Genomic DNA, 27,331 nt, shown 5'->3' with positions numbered 1-27,331 from the left:
AGTCGTCCTCTTGTATATTTTCTAAGTGATAATTTTTCCAGGTCGGCTTAGCGTGTTTGCCGTAACTAGACCAGAACGTTTCCCGTTATGTGACTGCCAAGGTGATTGTACAGAACCAGAGTTATAGTCTGTCAAGGTAAGTTTGCCAATCAAGTATGGAACGCAAGGCGATTCTTCCACCAACACTTTAAGAAACGGTTGGTTGACCATTAAATCAAGTAGGCCGTAGATATTCATGTAGTTAAGTCTTGTCTCGAAGGCTTTATCTCCAGACTGTAAATTGATGTTTAGTTTTTGCAGCATTGACATCCGGGGGTGTTCAGAAGTGAGTTGGACTTTAAGTAGTAACTGCTCTTGTCCATATTTTGACAGCATGGTCAGCTGTGAGTTGGACTTTAACTGCTCTTGTTCATACTTAAAGAGCATGGTCAGCTGATGTGTAAGGGAGCTTTTTACGTCAACAAGTTCTCTTTTCAAGGGGAGAAAGCTTTGATTAATGGATTACACATACAAAAGTGGGAGTGTGACTCCCAGGAACCACGTGGAGTAGAAAAAAAACACAAATAGTGCAATTGTGCAATTCTGTGTAATATAGTGCGTGTTCCTAGGTAGAAGGCTAATAGATGCACTGACCGGTTAGCTGGATAAAGCAGGCATGTATGGCACTTCAACTGGGTAACCAGCAGTTAGACTTTGGGAATATGACATTGAGCCTCAGGATAGAATGGATATCCTATACCAAATGCTGTTGAAAGGGTGTCCAGGATCACTTAAGACTTGTGAGTATATCAGAAATCCGCTCCAGTGCGTTTATAGAGCGAGAAGAAAAATGGACATAGTGCAAGTATTGCGTTTAAGAACAATTAAAAAGAGTAAACATATAGGGTTAAACTCGCATGCTACAGGTAAAAAATAGGCATTGAGACCACCCAGGGTCACAGCGTGGACACCACTGCAGACCTCTAAGATGCTCTGATCCAAATTCCTCTGCCACAAAGCCTCAGCAGGAAGCAGAGAAGCAAACAGATGTTCCAATGGATAAAGAGTGGGTCACAGAAGTAGAAAAGTCCAGCCCTACTAGTTTCACAGTTAAACTGCTTCCTCAGGGGCATCAGTATTAGATTAATGGATAATTTCTAAAGCCTGGCCGGCTACCAGTCGTGCAAAATAGACATAATTTGCAATAGCTCCCTGGGGCACAAGCCCAGTCTGCATATGAGTATACAACCGATTAGACACAGAACTCATAGCAGGGATCTCTGATTTCTTAGCAGGGGTGCAGCAGTTGAGAATAGGATTGCTCCCGCAGCGACACTGCTCTGGGCTCGACAAAAGCTCCATCCACTTCTAGTAGGTCCAACAGCGCTAGCACCACAGCCTATAGTAGATGTGACAATACGAGGTAAGGATCACCAGACATGGTGGCACATTCACAGTGACAGCATTAGGAATAGACAGCACAGTGCCACCCAGATATTTCCTCTGGTGTCAGGAAGTAGGCCATAAATCAGGGGTCTCAAGCTCAGTCTTCAAGGGTCACCACCAGTGATAGACTGAGCCACTGATTGAGCCACCTGTGCTGAAGCAGGGATACACCACCAGGACAGCTTTTATGGAAATCCCTGCTTCAGCACAGGTGGCTCCGTCATAGACGGAGCCACTGATTAAGCTACCTGTGCTGAAGCAGGGATATCCATAAAACCTGGCCCATGAGGACTGAGGTTGACATTTTTTTTAATATAATGTATTTATTAAGCGTGAACATTGATAAAAGTTCCAGCTAACATCAAATAAGTGGAATTGCATCAATTCAGCAAATATGTTCAATATTTCAATATATGGTTAGTTACCAGAATCAAGATCTTGATCGTCTCTTCTTGGTCAAAAGCAATGCGTTAGTAAATCAAGAGCAATATGTTTAAAATGTGGGTGTCTTAGTCTGAAATATCTAACTTTGTCTGGGGAGGGAAAAAACCGAGTCAATAAATTAAATATGAAAAGATCTGTCTTGGCGGGAGGCTTAGCGGTACCCTGCCTGTTATCATACTATAAAGCGGCTCAATTAAGTCAAATTGTCCAATGGCATTCTGACCCTAAATTGAAAAGATGGGTGGAGCTGGAGAGTGCTGCTTGTTCCCCATTGGAGCTTAGCAGCCTGATTTTGTTACCTAAAACTGCACGAAAACACGATGACATGCCGCTCACCTCAATGACTAACTCCATATCGCTCTGGGAAGTATCTATATTCTTAAAGCCAGGGGTCACGTGTAAGATGATTTAGCCCAGATAGTGTCAACTCGGCCCTCTTTTCCAAGCACAACAAGTTCTGTTTCTTTTCTTTACTTTATTTGGGGAAAGTAGCATAAAATACAGTCACTTGTGAAGAGATGTTGATGTATGAATAGTGTCTCTCTGTGGGTGCCTTGGTAGTTAAGAGCAGGTGAAAAGATAATCCTACCATACAGGAGTTTACAGCAGTGCTCACTCATCCAGAGGTAATGGTGGAAAAGGAAGTGAGGGGCAAGGGTCACACTAAAATGGAGTGAGACTGCACTACTGTCAGCAAAAAGACAGGGGAGAAAATGGGAAAGTCCATTAACTGGAGGACTGGAGATGTTGCCAGAGCAACCAGGGGTGTGACAGCTTGGAAGGAAAAAGGCTACTTAATGTATCCATTCCATCTGCACTAGGAGTAAACTGCAAGGAAAGTAACATCCAAGTACAGCTAGCAAGCAGAACTGCCAAGGGAGAGGGGGGCTGAACAGAAAAGGCAGACAGGGTTATTTCTGTTCCATGACAATCTAAAATAAAGAATTCACTAACATCAGAGTGCTCCCTGATGTCCCCTATTTGGAACAACCCAGTGTTCACACCCGGCCTAATAGGTGGCAATCGCTCAATCTGGAAACAAAAAGGATATAACAGAATCAAAGATCTGGAGGGTTATAATCTGAAGATTAAAACATTCGACCATGTCAGATTAGAAAAAGATATACCCCATGCAGAATTTTTTAAATACCTCCAGCTCAGAGCATTTTACAACAAATTCGCCCCATATCCCCCTCTGACGAAATTCGAAAAGCTCTGTCGGGCTGAAACCGACACTAAGGGACTTATATCAACAATATACGGAGAGGTAATCGATTCAGCAGCTTCGATGCAGCAAGTACCATCATTCAGAAATCAGTGGGAGACAGATCTGGGGGAGGCCCTGGAAGATGAGGAGTGGAGCGCCATATTTTTAGCCACCGCAAAAAGCTCCATCTGCACCACACTGAAGGAGAACGCATATAAGGTCCTTATGAGATGGTACCTCACCCCACTAGAATTATCTAAGTTTGTACCAGGATCCTCCCCGTTGTGCCCTAAACAATGTGGGGGATCGGCTGACTTGTTACATATGCTGTGGTCTTGTCCGCGGATATCCCAGGTATGGGAAGAAATTAGGAATTGGATTCAGAGGATTTTTGACCTCACTATTCCCCCAGACCCGTGGCTGTTCCTTCTGAGCAGACCTTTAACGGGTCTATCAAAGGCAAACAACAAATTAATTGCACATTTTGCAATAGCAACGCGGTGCGAAATCGCAGCACTATGGAAACGCCCTGATATCCCAATAATCCCAAAGATTCGGAATCGCATGTGGTTTATCTGCCAGATGGAAAAGTTGACGCGTCTAGTTAACGACACTGGCGCCAATTTCCTAAAAGTCTGGACGCCGTGGTTGGCACAGACAGATATCCCCGGGGTTGAGCGTAACACAATTTGGCTATGATAGTATTGGGTGCGTTCTCCTTTGGGAGTGAAAGTCTGCACAGACACACAATCACGCCTTGTCACACAGCCGACATGAGGTCAGATTCATACATCAAAGAAGGTCTCGGAAACAAATCAGACTGACCTCTATAAATCTGTAGCTCTCGATGGGGACAATGCCTACTCACTTCCCCTCCCTACCTCCTACACCTCCTCCCGCCCCCCTCCCCTTTTTTTTTGTTGGTCTCCCTCACCCTTTCAAATTGGTTTAAGTTACCCCAAGTCACACGGCTGTGTAGGGCTCGAAAAGCCGTGCGATTTCGTTAGACGCGAAACAATCCTATAAGCGAATGTTTGCAATCAATATGCTGTATTGTATAGTGTTGTCTCATATTGTATAACATGCATGCATTCTTCAATAAAATACAAGTTATAAAAAATAAATAAATGTGGGTGTCTTTAAACCACGTCAATTTAGTCCACACATTTTTCGTATTTTTGTAGTTCATATAATAGTATAACAATGCACCCGGTGGCAGAACTGCAACCGGTTCCACGCCAGCAGGGCCCATGACTTTCAGAAGTTTGCACAGGCAAAGCCCCTCATCCGCCCCCTACTTATCTTTATTTGCTCTCTGCAGAGCAGTGGTGCGCAAACTGGGGGGAGGGGGGGTGAGATTTTCTGGCAGGGGGGGGGGGTGCAGCAGTTACAGAGGCCCCGCACTTCCCCGAAGGCATTTAAATTAAATGCCGGGGATCGCGCGTCGCCTCTGTAACTTTACTTACCTTCACTTTCCAGCGACGCATCGCCATGGCAACCCGGAGTCATTTGGGTCACGTGACGTCACATAACCCGCAGCGTCATTTGACGCCGGAGACGAGCACGGGGGGCGCGAGCAGAGGGTTGAGCAGTCAGGGTGGCGCAGGGAGAAGAGTTTGCGGACCCCTGCTGTAGAGGGCTGGATTGGGTATGGGTTAAGAAAATACTTCTCTGACAAATACTCCCCCATTAACCCCCCCTACCCCAAATAAATTACCCTCACACTGATGAGACCTAAAAGATGCTGTCTCTGAGTAGGTTTATTGGCTATGCACTTCTTCAGCTAAAAAAGCTGTGCATTACTGCAGGCATACGCTTCTAAGGATCCATGTTAAAATGGATAAGAAGCAAAAGGTGACACGGTGTGCTCATTTGCATGTGATTTCCCAGAATCCATCGCTGCAGTGGAAGCATTGCATGCTAGATCATGGGGAAAGGCAGGGTTGCAGACCTGTCTGAGACATGTGAATGTGCTCACACAAGGGATTTTAAATAATGCCCAAAGAAGCAAAAAGGAGACAGATATTTGCTTTGGGGCACGGAAAATAACATTGTTTGCAAAAAGGTCGGGTTTTTTTGGTCTGGCTATGGAGCTGTCCCCTTTACATGGGTATACATGTGATATACCCTATGTCACAGGGAGGCAGGATTTACACAATGGGAACACGTGCTGCTGATGCCTGTGATTTACACTTTACTATCTCTCCTCACTGGAAGAGACCTTTCACCCCAGGACAGGTCTCCCCGGACACTGGGGGAACATTGCAACATTCCAGAATCAGCAGCCAGGGTCACAGTGTGATAATGAGACAGCCCTGGCCTTCTGCTGCTCGTGGCAGTCAATGGGTTAATCGCAGCCCCAGTATAGCGCAGTGTGGCACTGAAACGGGATTAAATGCCCATGTTGTGTTAATTTCCGGGGAACGAGCGGAGGATGTTTGCGAACATCCATCCCGGAATACACCCGGCGAGTCACAAGACAGGATGAGGCAGTCAGGAACACAACCGTGGCATGTTCCCCTTTAAAAACGAGGTGGGCGAGTTCTGAGGCCGCCCCCACACCTACTCCCCATTGGTTGGTTGGGTTTTAGCCGCACCATCATTGGCTAGCCTAGCTGTCAGTCTCAGGCTGGCTTGCTTCGAGGCAATGTGGATGGGTTGGACACTGGAGGTGGGAGAGGAGGGATGGGGGCGGGTGTGTGAGGCTGGAGAGGACAGCTGGGAAGCAGAGCTCAGTCCATACCTCTGCCAGGCGTAGTTTAATTGGGGTGGGTAGGTTTCTGTGACCCCCCCTCCCCTTTATTCAGGATCATGCCTGTTGATGTGATTGTCCCTGGAGACACTTTCCCAAGAGATACAAGTTAGCAGATGCTGCTTCATACTTTGTTGCCCCAGCAGAGCCCTGTCAGGTTAGGGTCAAGGTAGCTGAGTGCCAGTGCTGTGCCAGGCATGGCAGACCAAGCATCGCTGCCCCTCTGCCTGCGCCTGAGCTATTCCACAGGGCATTTCCTCAATGACCTCTGTGCGTCCATGTGGTTCACCTATTTCCTGGTGTATTTCCACTCCGTGCTGGGGTTCGACTCCTTCTACGCCGGGGTCCTGCTGCTCATCGGTCAGGTCACAGATGGCATCTGTACCCCTCTGGTTGGCTACGAATCCGACCGGCACGCCAGCTGCCTGCCCTACGGGCGAAGGAAATCCTGGCATCTGATCGGTACGTTTTTATGGGGGTGCTCGTTATTATTTTTTACCTTTTTGGACGGTGTCGACATATACACGTGGTGCTGTGCTACGGGATAACAGAAATAGTACATATGGGTTAAGAAAAACTGAGGCAGCAGGAGGTAGGTTCCTACCCAAAATAATGAGGGGGGGGGGAATTGGGCGCAAGTCGGTGAACCGAGGGCACCCTGCTTACGTCCAGGGCCAAAAAGCTCCTTGATTCTTACAACACAGAGGGGAGTGCCCCCCCCCATTTCTTGGGGAGGGGGTTTACATTGTATGTAACTGCTGGCATTGGAAGGTGTAAGGGACTAGTGATGTAGCTGCTGTTTATAGGAGGGAAGGGAAGTCCATGAATGAATTCCCCTATCACGTGACCCAGTCTTGTAGCTTCAGGGTCATACTTGGTGACAATCGCATTGCATTGTGCACAACATCCTTCTACTAAGATGGTGCATGATCTACAGCAGGGGTGCTCAACGCCAGCCCCCAATCAGTCCCTGCTTCAGCACAGGTGAGCCACCTGTGCTGAAGCTGGGATATCCTGAAAACTTGACCTGTTAGGCGGACTGGAGTTGGGCACGCCTGATCTACAGCATAAAATGTATCGGTAAAGACAAGGAACATTAACATTTACGGTTTAGGTGATAGATGTGGGGAGGGGGGATCTGTCAAATATATAAAGGGATTAAACAAAGTACAGGAGGGAAGAATATTCCAAAGAGAGGATTTGTAGAACAAGAGGTCGTTCTCTGAAGCTGGAGGGTGTCGGGCTAAGGGGAAATGTGAGGGAGCAATTCTTCACCGAAAGGGTGGTAGATTCGTGGACGAGCCTCCCAACAGACGAGGTATGGACTAATACAGTAAGGGGATTATAATGTGCTTGAGATGGACGTAATGCTAACCTAAATACGGCAGGAAGCCAAGGATCAAAAGCGCTCTTAAGGTTTTACAGTAGATGGGGAAATGGGCCGACACGGTGGGGCAAGTGGTTCCTATCTGCCGTCAAATTCTATGTTTCGAAGCACAGGCTTCCTGGTTGTGAAAGGCACATACACTGTGCTCCACGCACACCACATACATAATGAGCAAGTATCTCCAGGACAGAGCTGTTGGGGCGGGCGAGTTACAGTGGAGTTAGGGCAACAGCTGTGTGTGTGAAGGTGTCAGTACTTTTATCCCTTCGCTGTCAGTCGGGCACTGTACTTTCTAATTCTATTTATCGGAGAGATTTGCAATTGGATTTATTTCCCTCTCTTAAATCTGGCGCTGCGTTTTTTTTCCCGGGCCCGTTTTGCAGCCAACGGACTTTAGTAAATAACACCCACTATTTTGAAATGTTACAACTCCAGGTGTGTATGTCACGACTAAGATTTCAAGTATATTTCTAGTAACAAAAAACAATATTTGATGTCAGTTTGTTTGTTTTTATAAAGGATTAGTTTACATAGGTTTGAAGCCGGGGGGTGTGTGTGGCTCTGGAACTGAACCCCATTCATTTCAGCTTCGGGGACCCACTGCTTCCCGAGATTCAGACGTCACGCGTTACGTGGGCCAATAGGAAGCCGCACCGGGTGATGTCACGGCCTCCTATTGGCCTGCAGAGCGCGGGTGATTTGAAACTGCGCCATTCTGTGATCCCTGCTAGCTGAGTGGCTACCGGCACGCCCTACGGAGGTATCCCCGAAATCAGGGGTCCAGGGAGCTGAAATGGACGGGGTTCAGCTCTGGAGACCCCCTGCTTCAATCCTATGTTAAAAAAATAAAGAAAATTGCCAAAGAAAACGATCCGCTCGGACTGCCTCTTTAGCAAGGAGGGCTTGGGTATGACCGTGTCAGGTCACATGCAGCAGTGACACAATGATTTCCTTTTTTTCTTTCTTTCTGGGTATGTTTGCTTTAGAGATGCGTAACGTCTTTTCTTTCCGCGTGAATCTGATTGACTGTGTATCCAGTCCTGACACTGCTTGTTATTGAGGAAGATTAGACCCTTGCTTCACGCTACTGGCCTGGAGCAACTGTGCCTTTCGCAATATGAGGTCTTATCTAAAGCCAGCACTGGGTGACACCTTCTGATGGGGGAAGTCATTTTTTGTTGTTGTTGGGTCCATTAACCATTTTGCTGCCAGAGGGGCCTGCAGCGCATTGTAGTCCCCTCTGGCAGGGCAAGGGTTAACCGATTCAAACACTTCACCTACATAAATAACTTCGCCTTTTTATAACCAATTTTGCACAGCCGGCAGATTATTACTCGGGGTGGCTGATTTTCATATACATAAATGATGACGAGACGCGGCATTTGATATCCCATGGCCATGATATGTGCGTTATGCTGTAAAGTTGCTTCCCTCTGCTGGAGAAGATTGTAGTCCCCTTTTATTTGAATAGAGCTTATCTGTTCTTGAAAGGGCCGGTGTGAATCAGCATATTGCTCCATATAACTGCTGCCTACACAGACTCTCGATAGCATTTGGTACCAAGAAAACACTTTCTCTGTAGTTTTGATGACACTGCAACTATTGTGTTGCAACGTTGTCAGACTGGCAGTACAGATATTTCATGGTCTTTTCTTTTCTTCTGTACAAAGTAACATGGAGGCCGGGCACGCCAAGATATTATGCAAAATTACTCGCATTTATTGTGGGATGAACAGCAGGTAGATCATAATGAAGCTGACGTTGACCCTACAAGGACCTGTCCCAAAGCAGACTCTGAGCGACACTGAGACTGTGAACAGTAACTTGTAATTCTTGTGCCTCAATTATGCATTTCCTAAGTCATTCTATCCCACAGATGCTTTTAATTTGACTTGGCTCTTTGTGTCTGTACCTCCTACCCCTCCCCAGGCACAGTTAGTGTGGTGCTGTCCTTCGCCTTCATCTTTAATCCTTGCCTGGGCTGCACGGAGAACACGCCGCAGTGGGCGGAGCTCATCTACTTCATCCCGTTCATCGTCATCTTCCAGTTTGGATGGGCGGCCACTCAGATCTCCCACCTCTCCCTCATTCCCGAGCTGGCCAAGAACGAGCATGACAAAGTGGAGCTCACTGCCTACCGGTAAGGGGCATCGCCTCAAACCTGGCACCTAGGACTGGATGACTTGGGGAGGGGGCACAGGGACTGGCCAGTTGCAGCAGGTATACGGGGTGCAATAGCCTGGGACTTGTGGTAATGTCACTGCCTTTGAAGTGTGTGTGTGAATCCCAGTGTGCCAGTTCTCCTGACCTTCGGCAAGTCAGATTATCTCCCTGTGCCCCAGGCCCCAAAATTAGATTGTAAACTCGTTGCGACAGTAACCATGTACCGCATTGCAGACACTGTGGGTGCTATATAAGGAAAAACACATTTATTATTTGGACCTGCTATATAGAATCCATGCCTGTAGTTTTCATTTCCCTGTATCTTGATGTTTTCAGGGTCAGTTTAGGTTCTGTCCAGGGTTTAAACTTCTTCACATAAGCCCCCTGTTATCTGTAATCACATTTTCCTAGGGACAGAATACCAAGATGAGATATGATTTTCATAAGCAGGATCAAATCGCCCTAAGAAATTGTCATTAAATGTTGTGTATGGCGCCATAGATAAAACTGTATTGTGCGTGGAAGTGGAACAGGATGTCAGTAGTGTTTATAACCACTATAAAGCAGAAATGGGATTCAGGATGAAATGTCCAACACTTTTATAAGTCTATTGGGCTAAAGACATTAATATGCTACACTGCTGGTAGTGTAATACTGCCAGGCCTGTGAGTGGATATGCTTCTTTCCTATAGGAATGCAATGGGATTGAGGACTCGAGGTTTGGAAAGATTTAGGATATGTCTTGGTTTGGAAACCTATTTAAGATTCAGTTCATTATATCCCAGTTTTGGAATTGTATATATTTAGGATACAGCTCCTTTATATCTTTAGGTCTGGCCAGTCCTGGTTTAGCAGCTTTCATGCTCCGTGCAGGTTCCTCCCTCTAATCAATCTATTGGGATTAGACGGGAATGCTTAACCCCAGTCCTCAAGCGCCCCCCCCCCCCCCCCCCAAAAAAAACAGGTCAGGTTTTCAGGATATCCCAGCTTCAGCACAAGTGGCTCAAAGACTGACTCTGATTGAGCCACCTGTGTGGACACTGGTATATATTGAAAACCTGACCTGTTGCAGGAGGGTGGAGGGTTTGTGGGGGGGGGGGCTTTTTGACTACTGGAGTTGAGCACCCCTGCGGTAAGAGATATAATCAGGACTTGCTGAACCAGGCCGTCAGGATCTGGGGTGGGGAGGGCTGGCGTATAGTCTTCTCTTATGACTGTGTGCTGGGGTAGGAACGTGGTGATGTTCTGGGCCTCGCTGAGGTTTGTGGTTTTTACAAGCCGAGGAAAACTTTTACAGAGCGAGCCGGCTGACCTCAACCACAGTGTGAAGCTGCAGCCAGATGCAGGGTGCAATCTGTCTCCGTCTCATTGTGTTATACTCTCTTCCTCTATCTTCTCAGCAGTGTCACCATTCTGAAGTCTGAGGGCCGTGTCTCTCAGCTGTCTGTCTGTTTTCCGATTGATATTTTTTTTTTTTTTAGAAACGGAGAACAGAAAAAAAATAAACAAACAACAAAAATACGCCTTTTATCCTAGGACATTCTCAGATCTTACCTTCTGCCTGTGATCAGCAAAACAATACGGTTTTTGTTTACACGCCAAAGAAAGTGCAGCACTCTCACCGTCTTCATGCAAAGAATAATTTAATATTAGACTGCTGTTTTCAGTCCTAAAATCTGGATCTTGAGAGACCTGGATTTTAGGACCAAAAACGTTGATCTGATATGAAATCACTCTTTGTGTGATCCCCATCCCGTACCCATGGCAGTGTACACTCCTCTTGGCGTGAGTGCTCCTTCCTTTCTCTATATTTCTTCATTCCTCACCTTCCCAGGAAGCTTCATTTCCTCATGGCAGGTGGAAAACCGCACAGAGTGAGCAAAATAGGGAAGCAATGTTTTGGCAATTAAAGCTCCAGTTCAGTCAATATCCTGAATGTGTTTTTTTTTTAATAATTCAGTTCTGTAGTAAGAAAAAATACTTTCAGCATTTTCTGTTTTAAAAAAAAAAACAACTTTGAAAGACCAATTTTCTTGTATTCTATTTTAACAAGCATGCTTGTTCCTATAGCAACGATTTACATTCCCCATATTTAAAGATGTCGCCAAACTTTGCCGATCAATAGACGGAGAACGAATTAACCGGCAGCTATGCAGTTCTTTAGGTAATTAGAGATTGCCCACATGAAACTATTGAAGTAAAAAAAGAAAAAAAAAAAAAAAGACTGAACTGCAGCTTTGTTTTTTATATATATATATATATATATATATATATATATATATATATATATATATATATATATATATATATATTAATATATATATAATATAATATAATATATATTATTATTATTATGGAGAAGTATGTTATGGACTGTTTTTCCCCACACACGCTGGGATCCAGTGCTTCATAGAAGGCAGTCATTGTGCACGGTAAAAGAAATGAGAAATAATCAATGTAGATCACAAGTGATCAATATACCAGCACAGCACAGGAACCGCAAATAAGTGTCATTTTATTGGGTACACACACACCTACAGTATACTGTATGTGATTTTTAGACCTAATAAATTACCATTATTTGCTATTCTTGTGTTGTGCTGGTATTGATTACTTGTGATCTACACTGATATATCTATATCAAAACCCAATGAAGTATTTTGAGTGAATACTTATTTGTTATTATGTCATTGTTGATTGTAAATCTTCTATTTTTATTTAATTCTGTAGCTGAAATCCCCCCCAACATGGGGTTTGCATTCTGACTGCAGCCCCAGAAAGAAGGTCCCTCTCCGCCCCGATCTAATGTTTCCGCCCGTCCCCACTTACCCCACTGTCTTCCATGGTCCCCAGATATGCGTTTACTGTCATGGCCAACATCACGGTGTACGCCGTGGCCTGGGCGCTTCTGCATTTCCAGGAGGGAGAGGAGACGCAGTCTGACAAAATGGACACCCTGGGCAGGCAAGACATCCCCATCTTCAGGGTGAGTGTCGCCGCGGTCAGGAAAGGGGGTGATCACCGTTAAAAATAATTTTTAAGAAATGCTTGCCCTCAAGGGGTTAAACTGGCTTTCTTTTAACCCGTTCATACAGCTTCGTGTCTTAAAATTACAATCTGTCATTTATATATAAATGTGTTTTTAGATAAAAATTATTATTTTTTTACTGGGCTGCTCACCAATGACCTGGGCAGATTGGTTTTCGAGAGAGAGGCTTTCATTTGTCTCGGCAGATTTGGAAGTCAGTTTTTCTCAATAGATGCAATGTGAGGCGTATCAATGATTTTTGTTTTTGTCAATAATAACTCTAAGGCTTCTCACCTTCTCTTTCCTTGGGATGGCGGAGTTATTGATTTTTAGATCATTGAAGATGTTGCTCATCACATCTGTTTGTGCGTTAGGGCCAATCGGGAGCAGCTCGGATGTAGAGGCATTACAGTAGGTTGTAGCCCACCCAATTAGAGATGTCACTAAGGCAATTATTCAGGCAGTTCACCGTGCTGATTGGCTCGTTGGAGATGTCTGACATCAACTGGGGACGCCACAAACCGGTGGGAGTGTGTTTGTAGACTTCTCTTTGGGGTGATTTTCTGGCTTCAGGCAGGGCTGGAACCAGTCCAGCATTTTACCTCTCAACACAACAGCCGTTTTAAGTCTGGTCAGCAAAAGTGTGATCGCTTGTTTTGAAAGCTGTGCTCAGGTCGGGAAGGGTCAGAGCCGCGGTGCCCCCTTTTGTCAGCAGCGTTGAGCAGGAAGTCGGTGACGCCTATTGGTGTCGTCTCGGTGCTGTCTTTTTTTTAAAATTTATTTTTTATCCAGATTGGTGGGAGTCCAACAGATGAAATCAGGTTAGGTGGTTCACTAACTGTTTTTAGGGCTAGTTTTTCCAATAATTTTCGGTAAAAATTGAATATTAAACTGGTCGGTAGTTATCCGTGTTGAGTGGATTGAGGGAGGGTTTCTTTCTTTTAAAAGAGGTGAAAAAAATGCTTCCTTTAGGGAGGTTGGTAAAAAGCCTGAAGACCATGAGAGGTTTGCATTTTTATTTATTTTTTAAATTCTCCAATTGAATTGAAATGTTCCAAAATAAAACTAGCTATATAAATTGGTGATTATATTATAATAGGATGGGGGAGGGTTATAGAAAAACCTACGGAGGGGGAGGAAAGGGGATATCAGAATTATTTTCACAAAGCATGACCGTCACAGATTAGTCATCTCTATTTAGTTTTGATTTCGATCTACTGTAGGTACCTCTTAATAGGGGCTACAACGTCCCTAGGAATTTGGACCACATGTCATTAATGTAGATGGTTATCTTTTTCCATTTCTATGATAATTTAGTACCTGCTTTTATTTTTAACTGCCGAGAAGGTAAGGGAATCCTGTCGTTTCCAAGATCTGGTGATCACACAGCGAGTCACCAGGAGGATTTGGGAAATGAGTTTATTTATTGCTCTATCTGGGTTCGAGGGGAACTTACCTAAAATTAATATTAATGGTTCTCTAACAAAGGGTAATCCCGGTCAAGGTACGTATGTCGTGGAGAACCTGCGTCCATGGTTGTTGAAGCTTGGGACATCTTAACCAAATATGTGTGTTCCTCGTTGGCGACAATTCCTCCAGCACAAAAGTGAGGAGCTTGGATATATTGCCCGAAGCCTACTTAGTGTCCGATACCAGCGATACATTAATTTGTAGGCATTCTCCTTTGTTGTTGAACATAAAGAGCTGGTGGCCACTATTTCTCATATGTCCTGCCAGTCGTCCCATTCTAGGGCATCGCCCAGTTAGTTCCTGTTCCCACGATATCATATTTTTCTCTTATCTTTACCTATCACCTGGATAAAGATTACTTTATACAGTGGAGGTAAGCTTGGTTTGATCCACAGGGTTTTGGCGCTGGTTCTACAAAAAGGTTTTATAAGGGAGCTCGGCTACTTTGAACCCTCTATTAATAACATTTCTGATTTTGAAGATTTTTATAAAAGTTAGATCTCTGAATTTTCGTATTGTTACAGATTTGATCAAAAGACTTCCTATAGAATCCCATGATCATATTCCCTACTTTGGAAATGCCATTTTCTGCCCAATTAGAGAAGAAACAAAAGGTGAAACTGGGGCGCTCCCTACTATATATGCTATTATAAAACCAGGGTAAAGAAGAATATACTAGCCCTTGTTGAATTTCTGCAGCTGGACCGAAGAGAAGATGCAGCCCAAGCTCTTCTCTAATTGCAATAGAAGTGATGTAGTGGTCAGCGCAAGATGATGAACTCAAAAAAAATAAAAGATAATAAAATACACGGTATTAGTGCATGTTTCAGACATAAATGGTCTTCAGGTGCATAGGGGAAAGGGGAGGGGGAAGAAGGGGAGGGTTATGGAAGCAATAGGTGGATAGCAGATGATGATGATATTAAATTCAAAATAATAGAAACCGTAAAATATATGTTTCAATGACTCACACGGCCTAATGTGAGACTCCACCCTCAGAGAAGAATGTGAAATATTGCATATATCCTCTATAATAAAGGAATACTAAAGAAGAAAAAAACTCACACGGCCTTGTGTGAGCCCCTTCCCTCAGTGAATGATGTCATCAATCTGATTGGAATCTGTACGAAGGTTTACTAGCGAAACGCGTAGTTCCCTGCCGGAGCTCATTGTGTGAGGGACCCAGGCAGCCACCGGACTTCCGGAACGATCCTCCCTCTCGGTCCTGCTGTCGGACGCGCTAGCGGGAGCACAACTGGAAGGAAAGGGTCTACCGGCCAGACCTACGGCTGATATTTGGGCTGTTTGTTCATTTTTGTGTGAGTGTCATTTAGCTTTTACTTTATTGATGTAATAAACCTTTATTGCTACTAATCCAGGCTTTGCCCATTTCTTGATATATGGGCACCTGGGAGAGGAGCTTCTCACACACTGCCTCCATTGGGAGAATTTGAAAAGAAGTTGATACTGATTCCTATCAGATTGATGACATCATTCACTGAGGGAAGGGGCTCACACAAGGCCGTGTGAGGTTTTTTCTTCTTTAGTATTCCTTTATTATAGAGGATATATGCAATATTTCACATTCTTCTCTGAGGGTGGAGTCTCACATTAGGCCGTGTGAGTCATTGAGACATATGTTTTACTGTTTCTATTATTTTGAATTTAATATCATCATCTGCTATCCACCTATTGCTTCCATAACCCTCCCCGCCCCCCCCCCCCTTTTCCCCTCTCCTCCCCTCTACACCTGAAGACCATTTATGTCTAAAACATGCACTAATACCGTGTATTTTATTATCTTTTATTTTTTTGAGTTCATCATCTTGCGCTGCACTTCTATTGCAATTAGAGAAGAGCTTGCCCTCACATCCCGGGAGGAAAGACTGGGTTATTTTGTAATTGGGTCATCACTGAGGAGGATGAGAGCCGTTTAGTACCTGCCTGTACTCTGCCCCACAACTCGCAGGAGTGGCTCAGGATTGGGAAAACCCTGGTTGAGTTAGGCCTGTGTATCTTCTTATGCCATAAAAGACTCCTCTGTCTAGCCATCTTTTTAGGCCCGCAGTGGCATGCCACGTTACAAATTGTCCTAACTGTGCCCCTTGAAGTTATTGGGACATGGAAGGTAGCCCCCATCCTTCTGGAAGTCTTGGGAGAAAAAGGATTTTCCTACTGACTCTAGGATGGCATTTATTCCATGTAAAGGTAGAGATCTCCCTCTGCAATCCTTGTAGATGTTGTGCCCTAGCTGGGATCGGGAGTAAATGGAAATAATATAGGCTACGTGGCAGGATATTAAATTTGACCGCTTATATATGGCCTATCAAGGAAACCGGATAGCTCTCCCACTGCTTCAAGTGCTGATAATTGCTTCAGTAAGGGGGTGGGGGATAGTTAACCCCATTATAGACTATTATAGTCGCTAGTAATACTGATCTCCAAATATTTAATATGTTTCACTCCACTTGAAATCGAAATTTACCTTCAAAGTTTCAGGGTGAGAGGTTAATATCTACAGCTTTGGACTTATTATTATTCATTTAAGACCAGACCCCTAACTGTTACAGAGTGGACATTAAATTTGGCAGGGATATTGGTGGTTTAGTAATTGTAAATAGAATGTCATCCGCCTGGAGAGACGGCTTGTATTCCTTCTCCTATATGACATCTCACAATATTTGGGTGAGAGCTAATAAGGTTACCAAGTGGTTCCATTGAAAGTGCAAAGAGAAAGGGGGATAAAGGACACCCCTGTCTAGTCCGGTTGGCTATATAAAAATAACAGTATGTCATACCATTAACTTTGATATTTGCCGAAGGGTGGGTGCATAGGACTTTTATTCCCTGTAAAAATGTAGGACCCATACCAAATTGAAGCAATGTTGTGAACATATAGTCCCAGTTAAGCCTTTTGTGCATCTTTTTATATCATAATTGTAAGGGTTAATGATAAGAGGGGTGGGGTATAAAAAGTCCCCATGTTCTATATGTAGATTTGCAGACCACCTGAAGACCTATTTTGACACACAAGGCTTAGGCCGCAGTATTTACTGCTGCACGCGCGCCTGGCGACCTGGCTTGGCGTGCACAGATAAAAGCCGCGGTCTGTAGGGGAGTGATAGGATGCGCGGAGTGGGGCCATGACTGGGGTGCTGCCCTTCCGTTGGCTGCGTTCCGACCATGTAATCGCATCGCTGCACGGGAGGACAACGTTCTTGTTTTCCCTGCCAGCGTATGCGTCATCGCGCTTTGCACGCCCACACACACACGGCCACTGGGGCCTGCTCCATAGAGGGAGGTGCTGTGGTGTGTGGTGTGTGCGCCGCAGCGGCCACTGGGGACCTGGCCTTGGATGTCAGCATCCCTCATTGTGATGTCACTGCGGAAGTGCCCACCAGATCGCTGTGACCACAACATTCTGGTTCAGCTTTTGTGGAAATCACTGCTGGATTGTTTAAAAAAACAGACCTTTTTGTCACCTGGAACTGGGGCAGCGATCTACTGTGTCACCAGTTTAATGCAAGGCGGATTTCATGTTTCAGCACGATGTACTGTTTTTTTGTTTTTATATGTCATTTATTTGGAAACTCCCCTGTGTTTTTATTATTCGCTCTCTATTTTATTCTGCATCTTAAAGTTGACCCCAGCGATCGAGGGATGAGTTGCATGGAGTCCTAAAAGAGAAATAACTACGAACGGTGTTGGAGTTAGGACACTGGATCTTTTGATAGTCATATGTCCCAGTGCCTACTGCCCTGTAGAACTTGGCTCGGCGACTGCGATTCTGTAGTGGTCTCTACTATCGGAGAGGGGATTTTTATTTTTATACGTGCTGATATCTGTGGGGAATTCTCATTCTTGATGGACTAGATGAGCCAATTAGCTCTAATTTTCACTTAGTTCCACAAAAGGAGTAACAATCTGGAAAGGCGAATGATGCCTAAAAAGTGTCACTTGGTTCCTGTCTCAATGTAAAGCATACGCCAGGTACAGAAGATAAAATAATCCTACAGAGAAGCCCTTTCAGTTTAGCTGCTGGATCTCTCTGTTTCTACTTTCCCTTCTGGAAACATTCCCAGAACCTGCATTTCATCCCCAAGCTCCCACAAATGTATTGTGTGTGCGTCTTCTCGCTGCAGACTTTGGCCTTGATCGTGGTGGGCGTGGGGGCGCTGTTCTCATTGTTCTTCCACATTGGAACAAAGGAGAAGCGACCGAGTTACAGTCATCTCGTTGACACAGAGGATCCTGATGCCGGACCTCTCCCTGACGAGCACAAACCCCCTGGCCCTCCACAGCCTCTGCTGCTTTGGAAACACTGGCTGGTGGAGCCCTCCTTCTATCAGGTGTGATGAGCTATTGGTGTGGAGGCATCTGTGAGTCTACAGCATGAGGGGGACAGAGTGGCTCTTTATAACCTGTATCCATTATCCTCAGGTGGCTTTGTTGTACATGTGCACAAGACTCATAGTAAACCTGTCCCAGACATACATAGCTGTCTACCTGACCAGATCCCTGCATCTACCCAAGGTGAGAGCCTCCTACCAACACCTTTTGTCCGTCTTCTTCCCTCGCTTACTCTTTCCTTCCCACACACTTCTTGCTCTCTCTCATTCTTACCTTCTTTCTCAACCTTTATCGACTCTGTGCTGTAATAAGCTTTGTCCTGTTGGGTCTCTGCAGAATTTTATCGCCACCATCCCTCTGGTGATGTACGTCAGTGGCTTCGTGTCCTCCTTCCTCATGAAACCCATCAACAAGTTGATTGGACGCAACGTGAGTGGCATGGGAAACATTGTGCGCACCCTCTCCGTATTCTGTCGCGGAGGGTGCCTGCGCTCTGGCTTGGCTAATGTTCTCCCTTCCCATACCCGCTGATCGTCATGTACCTTGTTGCACTTTGTTTTACAGCTCACCTACTTCCTGGGGCTCTTGGCCATTGCCGCTTTCGCTGCATGGGTGGCCCTGGATCCCGAACTCGGTGTGGCGGTGTATGGAGCTGCGGTGATCTTGGGGTCTGGATCCGCCACTATCCTGGTCACCTCCCTCTCCATGACGGCTGATCTAATCGGGATACACTCGGTATGTGACGGGCAGGTGCCTCTCTGCGTATGTGTTTGTGACATACTGTCTTACTGCCCCTAGTTAGCAAGTACTATACCTACATTTGTGGTCCCGCACCAGCTGCATCTATTGCACCGATTTCTGCCAACGTCTCTGCCCCGCTCGCCTTGGTTGAAGCGTTGAAGTTTTAGATACGTAGATTAGCCCGGCGCTAAAGGAGTTTAGATAGAATTGACTATATACATGGTAGTGCACAGTCTCTTATACATGTTCAGGGTGCTGGGTCGGTGCAGGCTGGTCGTGGATATGCAAAATGTGGGTAACCGGTGCATCAAAACATGAGTCCCAATAATATTGTAATAATTCTTCCGTAGGGAACACTCCAATATAATGGTGAGCAATGAAAACATACCCCAATAGGGCAAGGGACTAGTACCTAGTGCTAACCAGCACAATGAACAGTACAAAGATTGTCCCAACCATAATAACTAGGCATAGTATGTAAGAGAAAACTCACTTTCAGTCCCAGAGGAGCAGTCCCATCAGGTATCCTGAGCAGCGTGCAATCCACCAAGCAGGGGAAGTAGAACAGGTGAAAAAAGGCAGTGCACTGCCTGTAATAAATGGAGGAGGCTAATGGTAGCAAAAACAACCTTTTAATGAATAAAAGGATCAAACATCACCCCTGGGTCATCCAGAAAACGCTCACCTACGCGTTTCGGGCCGTGCGCCCTTTATTAAGGTATCATACACCTTGATAAAGGGCGCACGGCCCGAAACGCGTAGGTGAGCGTATTCTGGATGACCCAGGGGTGATGTTTGATCTTTTATTCATTGAAAGGTTGTTTTTGCTACCATTAGCCTCCATTTATTACAGGCAGTGCACTGCCTTTTTTCACCTGGTCGTGGATATGCAGATGGGATAAGGATGGGCGCCAGGAACGTTTTATAGTACAAAAAGAGCTGTATTCACATCTGTTTATAAGGCTTGCCACACAAGGACATATTTCACGTTAGACTTTAACTGGTGGCAAATCCATAAAGTTACTCCATGCCTCTTCCCCCTGGTAGCTCTCACTCTACACTGGGGAGGTACTTATGCTTGTGTTGGTTAGATTGGCAATCTCCTGCATAGTGTCAATAGTGCCCCATCTCTAGTGTGCCCCTGTTGGGAATACTCTGCTTTCTGGGATCCGTATCCCATTATTGTGTACTGCATACCTCGTCCATGCATATTGCACCGAGAGTTTATGAAAGACCTTCTGGTGTGGCCGATCCAATTATGCTCCGGAGCTGCTACTCTGAGAACTCCTAAGCACATGCTCACACCTCTTCTTCCCGCATGAGAACAATCTTGGGCAATTACTATAGGCGCTATCTATATAGGGCACATTCCCTATCTGAAAACAGCAAATGGAGAAAGGACACTCTTTAATATACATATCTAGATACCAGCACATATAAAAAGTTGAGGAGCAATCCCATTACAGAATTGGAGAGCGAGATGAAACATATCTTGGATGAACGATTAGCTGCAGATATTCTCAATAAAAGAGTACGACTATATACAGTTGTGTGAAAAAGAAAGTACACCCTCTTTGAATTCTATGGTTTTACATATCAGGACATAATAACAATCATCTGTTCCATATCTCTCACTCTGTAGAAGTTCCTTCAATGGATATGTGTTACCATTTTAAGATAATTGTGTATATTTAATGCGGGGTGATTAAGCTTAATCAAGACATAGGGTTTATTGTGTGATAGACTCCTGTTGTGGAGCTATTACATTGTACTTATTATAGTATAATTTTTTTTTTTTTTTTAAATAAATGTTATTTGTTTTATACTGCTTACTTGATCCTTTAGCAAACTTGGCACACCTATAGAGCTTCTTATATTCCTCAGGTTAATATTCATGCGTCAGGGTGATTTCCCTTTTTCACTTAAACATATTTACAGGACTCGCGGTGAGACTCTTTGCCAGAACTCTGAGGAACCTGCTTCTCAAACATTGGGTTGAGCTACTATATGTACCTGTCTATCTCCCTCTGGTGACATCACTGGTCACAAAACATACAAGGGAGTGGCAATCCCTTCTGCACAGACATGCTACATCACATGATGGGTTAGGGGCAATACCAAAGTGATGCCACCCGGTCAACACATTAAGGCCGTTGGCCCCTTACATTAATTAGTAGTCCCCAGAGGTGGGATACATATAAAAGTGACTATTTGTGTTCAGTAAACGGCGTATGTAAAGGGGCCTCCAGAACACTCGCTTGCTAAGAAGCACCTTCACCCTAAACAGACGGGATCTATAGGGTACCCGTTTTTGCATCTCTTTCTTCCTCTGCGTCTATGCTAGTATTTTTCGTTGGCTGATACAGCTGTGCTTCAAACATGCGACACAATGCAGGACCGGTGCAAGTTTGTGTTTTCTACACTGCTGCCGCTGTGACTTTGTGTGTTTAGAGCTACATATGCGCCTGTGCATATTCCAGTGAGTTTTTTTCGTTACTGTAATTGCCAAAAGACAGCAGCATTAGGTTTGTCCACTAGAGGGTGCTGTGTGCTGATTTTATGATCCTGGAAATGACTGAGAAGCCGGAGCATGTTTGTATCATGCAGCGGGCGCTGGGGTGTTACATGCAGAACGTTGCAAACAGTCAACACATGTAGAAGCTAATCTCACGTTTCTTCTGATGTTACAGCACAGTGGAGCCTTTGTATACGGGGCTATGAGCTTCACGGACAAGGTAGCCAACGGGCTAGCGGTGGTAGCCATTCAGTCCCTGTATCCCTGTCAGTAAGTAACTCTAAGGACAGAGACGGACACACCCCAGTGTGGAGGGGTAAAAATAAATGGTGATTTAACGCCTTAGTTCCAGACAAGGATAAAGTGCATCTATATAACCATAATAAAAAGATGTGCATAAAGCAGATGCCATACAGAATAGAGGCAATATATTGCATTATCCCTTCTCGCCTGGTCACCCACGCATTCCGCACGTCCTTACATGACTAAACTGTTGATGCATCCAATTAACCTTTTTACACTACAGTGTATGTCTTGTCTGCTTTTTCCCTGTACGGCCCTGGGCGTCTTTTCTGATCGGGCTGCCGTGACCATCTGTTGCAGGCGGGTCTGGCAGTGTAGGGGTTAAGTGACTCCCATGCATTTTGGTCCTGTAACATCACGTGGGCTATTTTGATTATTAAACGGTGATTGGATATAGAGGTGCTCGCTGTCTGGATCGGCGCCTGATGTGTGTGTGTTCTCTCCTTCCTCTCCCCCCCCCGCTCTAGCACGCAGATCTGCTGCCCAGCTTGCACTCCTTTCTTCCACTGGGTGATGGTGACCGTGACCGGTGCGGTCGCTGTCGTGGCTGCTTTGTCTTTGAGCTCCATCATGATCTGGCCGGTCCGAGTGCGGTTCCGTAAGTAGCGCTCTGTAACGTCGCTTGCGTTGCGCTGTTGATTTGTTCAGCGCTTTGCATTTGCTGGAATGTGTGGGGTAATGCAGGGGCGTGCAGCAACAATACTGCGGCGGGATACAAGGATGTGCCGCTTCTATAGTACTGTGCCCTTATTTATGTGACGGTCGCGTGCTCTCTTGGTGCATAAGTGTGTGTGCTCGTTGCGTGCAGAAAGTGTGTACATGCACGCATCCAAAATATGTGCACGCTTGATGTGCAAAAGTGTATGCACTCAATGTTGTGTATATGCGCCGCTTTCTATTCTTGATGTGCAGAGAACTGTGCGTTCTTAATGTGCATTCCTCGTGCTAAGTAGGTGTTTGCTATTTACACGTGCAAAGCAGTTGATGGGTTCGCTTTTTACATGTGATACATGTGTATGGTTGGTCTTTGGAGCAGCGGATACACGCTTGCGTGTGCGTAATGTGCAGCCCGATGTCTGTGCATGTGTATCTCGCCGCTGTACATGTTCCCTGGAACTCTGTGCAGAGACCTGCCCTGTAGTGTTCTGAGCAGTGAGGAGGTATTTTTAGTGGCGGGAGGTGTCCACCCACTGCCCAAGGCTGGGGATCTGGTGTTGTGGTTAAGGCGTTGGTCTTTAATACACTAGCTGATGGGTTTGATTAAAGCCTCAGAGTCTCTGCTACCAAGCGATTTAGCTTCTGACCTGTAATTATATAAGCTCTTTAGAACCAAGGAGCAATATAAAAATATTCTATTTCTTCTGTGGTTGCCAGCAGAACAGCCCTAGTGTTTATGGTTTTTTCCCACAGGTAGATGGCACCCTGATGAGAGTTCCTTTGTTTTTGTTTTTAGGACATGTGATGAGACCTTTACCTTGAGTGACGTTCTCTCTCTCCCCATCCCCACCCCCCCCAGGGGAGCGGGGCCCTGGGCTCGTAAGGACGTCACCCAGCGCTCGGGTCACAGCTCTGACGTCATTATTCTGAAAGTGGTTAAGCTCCCAGGCAAGAGGCCACAGAAGGGCAGGGCCTGGTACTGGTCCAGTGGGAAACAATGACATTTTTAGCAGTGAAGAAAGTCAACTGTCTGCCTGGTTAAACCCCTGTTAAACCCTAGATCTCATACATTCATTGTGCTACGCTAACCTCCACCTCCGGTTGTTCCATGAATCTACTGCCAGTGAAGGACTTCCTCTCGTTTGCCCGGAGCATCCCACCCTCTAGAGCAGGGATGGTTAATTAAAGTCCTCAAGCCCTCCCCACCCCCCCAAACAGGTCAGGTTTTCAGGGTATCTTTGCTTCAGCACAAGTGGCTCAGAGGCTGTCGAAGGGTGAGCCTCTGATTGAGCCACCTGTGCTGAAGCGGGGACATCTTAACCTGTTTATGGGGTTGAGGACTGGAGTTGAGCACCCTTGCTCTAGAACAGTGGTGAGCAAACTGGGGGGCGCAAGATTTTTCAGGGGGGGTGCGGCGGTTGCAGCGGCCCCGTGCTCTTCCCGCCCCCCGCCCCCCAAGGCATTTAAATTAATGCTGGGGGATCGCGTGAGGCCTCTGCAACTTCACTTACCTGCTCTTTAGCAATGCAGCGTCAAATGATGCCGCTGGGTCACGTTTCCATGGCAATGTGGCGTCACGTAACCCGTGGCATCATTTGACATTGAGATCCGGAGATAAGGTAAGGGAGGGGGGGGTGCGGGCAGGCAGGGGGCCGCAGCAGGGAAAGATTGCGCACCCCTGCTCTAGAGCGTAAGCTCCTGCTGTAACATTTCTATTTCCCTGGACCATGCTTCCTTGCACCTTATTAATGTAACTGCATCCTACCCCTTCTTCCCCCCCCTCCTGTGCTTCAGTCTCTGCTCCTAAGTTTTGTGATACAAAGTTGATCTTCCACCGATCTATAACAGGAGTGCACAAACTTTTTGCTCTGCGCCCCCCTGCCGGCTCTCCCCCAGCGTTGCGCCCCCCCCCCCCCCTTACCTTGAATCCGGCATCATTTGGTGTCGCGTTGCCATGGCGAAGGGCATCAAATGATGCCGCGTGGTCATTTGACGTCACATGACGCTGCGTCGCCCCGAAGCTGGCTGAATTTAGGTAAGTGAGTTACAGAGGCCTCGCGCTGAAGAGCACTGGGGCTCCTTAACCGCCGCGACCACCCCAAAACAATCTTGCGCACCCCTGATCTATAACATCTTACTACCTTCCCTCTTTTTGCTTTTCCTTGACTGAAGCACCTGATTTTAAATGAGCCATATGGGTCAGTGGTAAATGACCAGGCCGGACTTACACGTGTGTGTGTGTGTGTGTGTTTTGTTTTTTACCTTGCCTGACTCTGGGGATCCCTTAGAGCTGATCAGTGGTCTCCTGACGCTCCCTGATTCCCCAGATATTTATAGTTTTTGTTTTGAGACACCAGAAACGACCAATATGGCCGCATGGTCACGAACAGAAAGTCGCAACCTCCTCTCCTGGTGACGTTGCAACCATCTATTGACTTCCAGTGTGGGCCTGTCCCCTCTGCCATTTTGTGCCCACCGGGCAAGTGTTTTTTTCCCCAGTGGACAAATCTGCTCGGGAACCGGGAAAGTCCCCAGATGATGGGGGACCCCAGAACAGCCCAGGTTCAAGCAAGTAAAGATAATGGCGGACAGGCGGGGCACTCTATATTGGTGAAGGGGTCATCTCTGCACCAGCACAGAAGGAGTTAATAAGCTCTGGGATAGATCCTCGGCCTTGGATTATATTCACATTCCGTTTCCCCCCCCCCCCCCCCTTTGGCATTTTACAGCCGTGTTGGGGAAGAGACGTTTTGGTCTTAATGGTTTTATGTCTTTAGAGAACGTCAGCCAGAGCTTCAATAAGGAAGCATAAAAATGGTGTGTGTGTGCGCTCCATGTCTACATTAAAGTGTGTGTGTGTGTGTGTGTGTGTGTGTGTGTGTGTGTGTGTGTGTGTGTGTGTGTTACATATATGTTCAGTGTGTGTGCGTGTTTTATTTTGACATGCATACATATAGTGTTTGTCACCCAATTGCTACATGCAGAACTCTGTCCACCAAGTGATTTGTACTGGAATCTACCCAAGTTCGTACAAGCCCTCAATTCGCTTATTGATTGGGGAAATTCACCTACTCTTAGATTGCAAGCTACTCGGGCAGAGCTAATTGGAACCTGTCACTTCTCCCTTGTGATGCGTTTCTCCATTTTTGGACTGGAAACATGGAAAATTAATTAAAAAATTTTTTTTTTTTATGAAGGTGTGTTTTTTTTCTGCCGAGTATTTTGGAAGCTTCTCCAGCAGTGAACTGGTTAAAGGTAAATTCTAATGAAGCTGGAAATAACTCCCTTGCTCGAATCTCCATTCCTCTTCATCCTCCCACTTTTGGATGCAAGTTCTAACATCCAGAAGTCTCCCCCCGCGGGCTCCGCGTCAGCGGCTGTCACTGTTTTTTTTCTTCTTATTTAGCATTTCAGGGATTTCTGCAGGTTTTTTTCTTTTTTTTTTCCCCGTTGTCAAACTAATTCCTCTCCCTCCCACGCACTAACATAACGCTTCCTTCAGCACTGCGAGGATGCCAGCACCTCCGGGCTTTCGGCTGCTAAATGGGGCAAAAAGGAACGTCGGGGATAAGGTCCACTTGGATGTGCAGGCAAGCAGCAGTGAGTCCTGGTTATTAATACAATACAGCAGGGGCGGCCAACTCCAGTTCTCAAGGGCCACCAACAGGTCCGGTTTTAAGGATATCCCTGCTTCGGCACAGGTGGCTCTGCAGTTGACTGAGCCAACTGTGCTGAAGCAGGGATTTCCTTTAAAATCTGACCTGTTGGTAGCCCTCGAGGACTGAAGCTGACCAGTCCTGCAATACAGGTGTATACAGCTCAGAAATAGGAGTGGCAGGGGAGGAATGAGCACCGCCAAAGTGGGATCGCTGAATGGAAAAGCTTGCAGTCTAAGGCTGGGACCATGGTGCCTTCTCCCGTGCGGAGGCTGTGGGAAGGCGGGTGTCTTCCCTGGCCATGGTGGACGGGCCGTGGGGGGCGTTCCTAGTGACGTCATGGAGCTGAGGGCGAACTGCTCACGTGACCGGCCTGTTGCGCCAAGAAATCAGTTTAACTGATTTCTCACTCAGCGTGCGCCCCGCTCCCGCACGCCACATGGAAGCGAACACTGCCTTAAGGCAGTCTGCTCGCTCAGCGTGCGGACGCCTCCGCACGGTCTGCTGTACCATGGCCCCAGCCTAAGGCAGGATACACAGAATCAGTGGGCGTATATGAAAGGGCCTCGATAATTGTGTGAACAAGGCTGCAGTGGTTATCGTTAAGGGAGAAATGTTCTATTTCCATGAACATTCCACTAACAAACCTTGTTCCAGACTGCAGTCACCATGTTATTTTAGCCGAGATAAAAAATGCAGTTGCCCCTAATATGCCCTATTTGGAAAAATTCGTTTTTAGTGTGGTGTCCTGTTAAAGCGTTATTTTTTTAAATTTTTTTTAACTAGCTGTTTGATTTAAAAATAATTATGGCCCAAAGCCTGCAGTACAGTTGTTTTTCACACAGACTACAAAGGATCTTATCAGAAACAATGTCTTTTCTTAATATACTCGGATCTGGATCTGGATCTTAGAGGTGTAATGGCAGTAAGAGAGGGGATTAGCAGAAAAAATATAATATATGAAAAAAAATATACAGTATATAAATTATATATATTTTTTTAAGGAATGAAGTGCACCATTTAAAAAATAAAAAAATTCCGTGTGTGGCGAAAAACTTAGAGGTGAAACAGATCCCGTATTGTACTATATGAGGAAAAAATATTTAGCATGAAAAATGCATATTCCGGGAGAACTGCCTTTTGTCCCAGTACCAGCTAACTGCAACATTTTGTCATTTTATGAAATATTTTTATACAAAGTTTAACTGAAATAAAGTCTATATTTTCCCCCTA

General features: G+C 45.7%; 1 protein-coding gene across 2 annotated transcripts; it reads left to right on the top strand.

Annotated features, from left to right (window-relative positions):
* Window positions 1-709: 709 nt before the first annotated feature.
* Window positions 710-27,331, top strand: MFSD12 (major facilitator superfamily domain containing 12). Of its 2 annotated transcripts, none has more exons than XM_075611291.1 (10): window positions 710-779; window positions 9,145-9,355; window positions 12,232-12,364; window positions 18,019-18,225; window positions 18,317-18,409; window positions 18,563-18,655; window positions 18,791-18,961; window positions 21,658-21,752; window positions 22,253-22,383; window positions 23,239-27,331. In XM_075611291.1, exons 1-10 carry the CDS (start codon window positions 725-727, stop codon window positions 23,262-23,264), a joined length of 1,215 nt encoding a protein of 404 aa, XP_075467406.1. In that variant the 5' UTR covers window positions 710-724; the 3' UTR covers window positions 23,265-27,331. The 2 variants fall into 2 exon arrangements, with proteins under 2 accessions (XP_075467406.1, XP_075467405.1); XM_075611290.1 differs by lacking the exon at window positions 710-779 and adding an exon at window positions 5,753-6,290.

This window comes from Ascaphus truei, chromosome 8, assembly GCF_040206685.1.
Source record: "Ascaphus truei isolate aAscTru1 chromosome 8, aAscTru1.hap1, whole genome shotgun sequence".
Taxonomy (NCBI): Eukaryota; Metazoa; Chordata; class Amphibia; order Anura; family Ascaphidae; genus Ascaphus; species Ascaphus truei.
Note: the sequence above shows the minus strand (reverse complement) of the source record. Positions and strands in the feature narration are given on the sequence as shown.

Coding starts and splice junctions, on each gene's coding strand:
- MFSD12 (XM_075611290.1), top strand. CDS start 6,026: ATGGCAGACCAAGCATCGCTGCCCCTCTGCCTGCGCCTGAGCTATTCC. Junction 9,356..12,231: donor GTGGAGCTCACTGCCTACCG/GTAAGGGGCATC, acceptor CATGGTCCCCAG/ATATGCGTTTACTGTCATGG. Junction 12,365..18,018: donor AAGACATCCCCATCTTCAGG/GTGAGTGTCGCC, acceptor TTCTCGCTGCAG/ACTTTGGCCTTGATCGTGGT.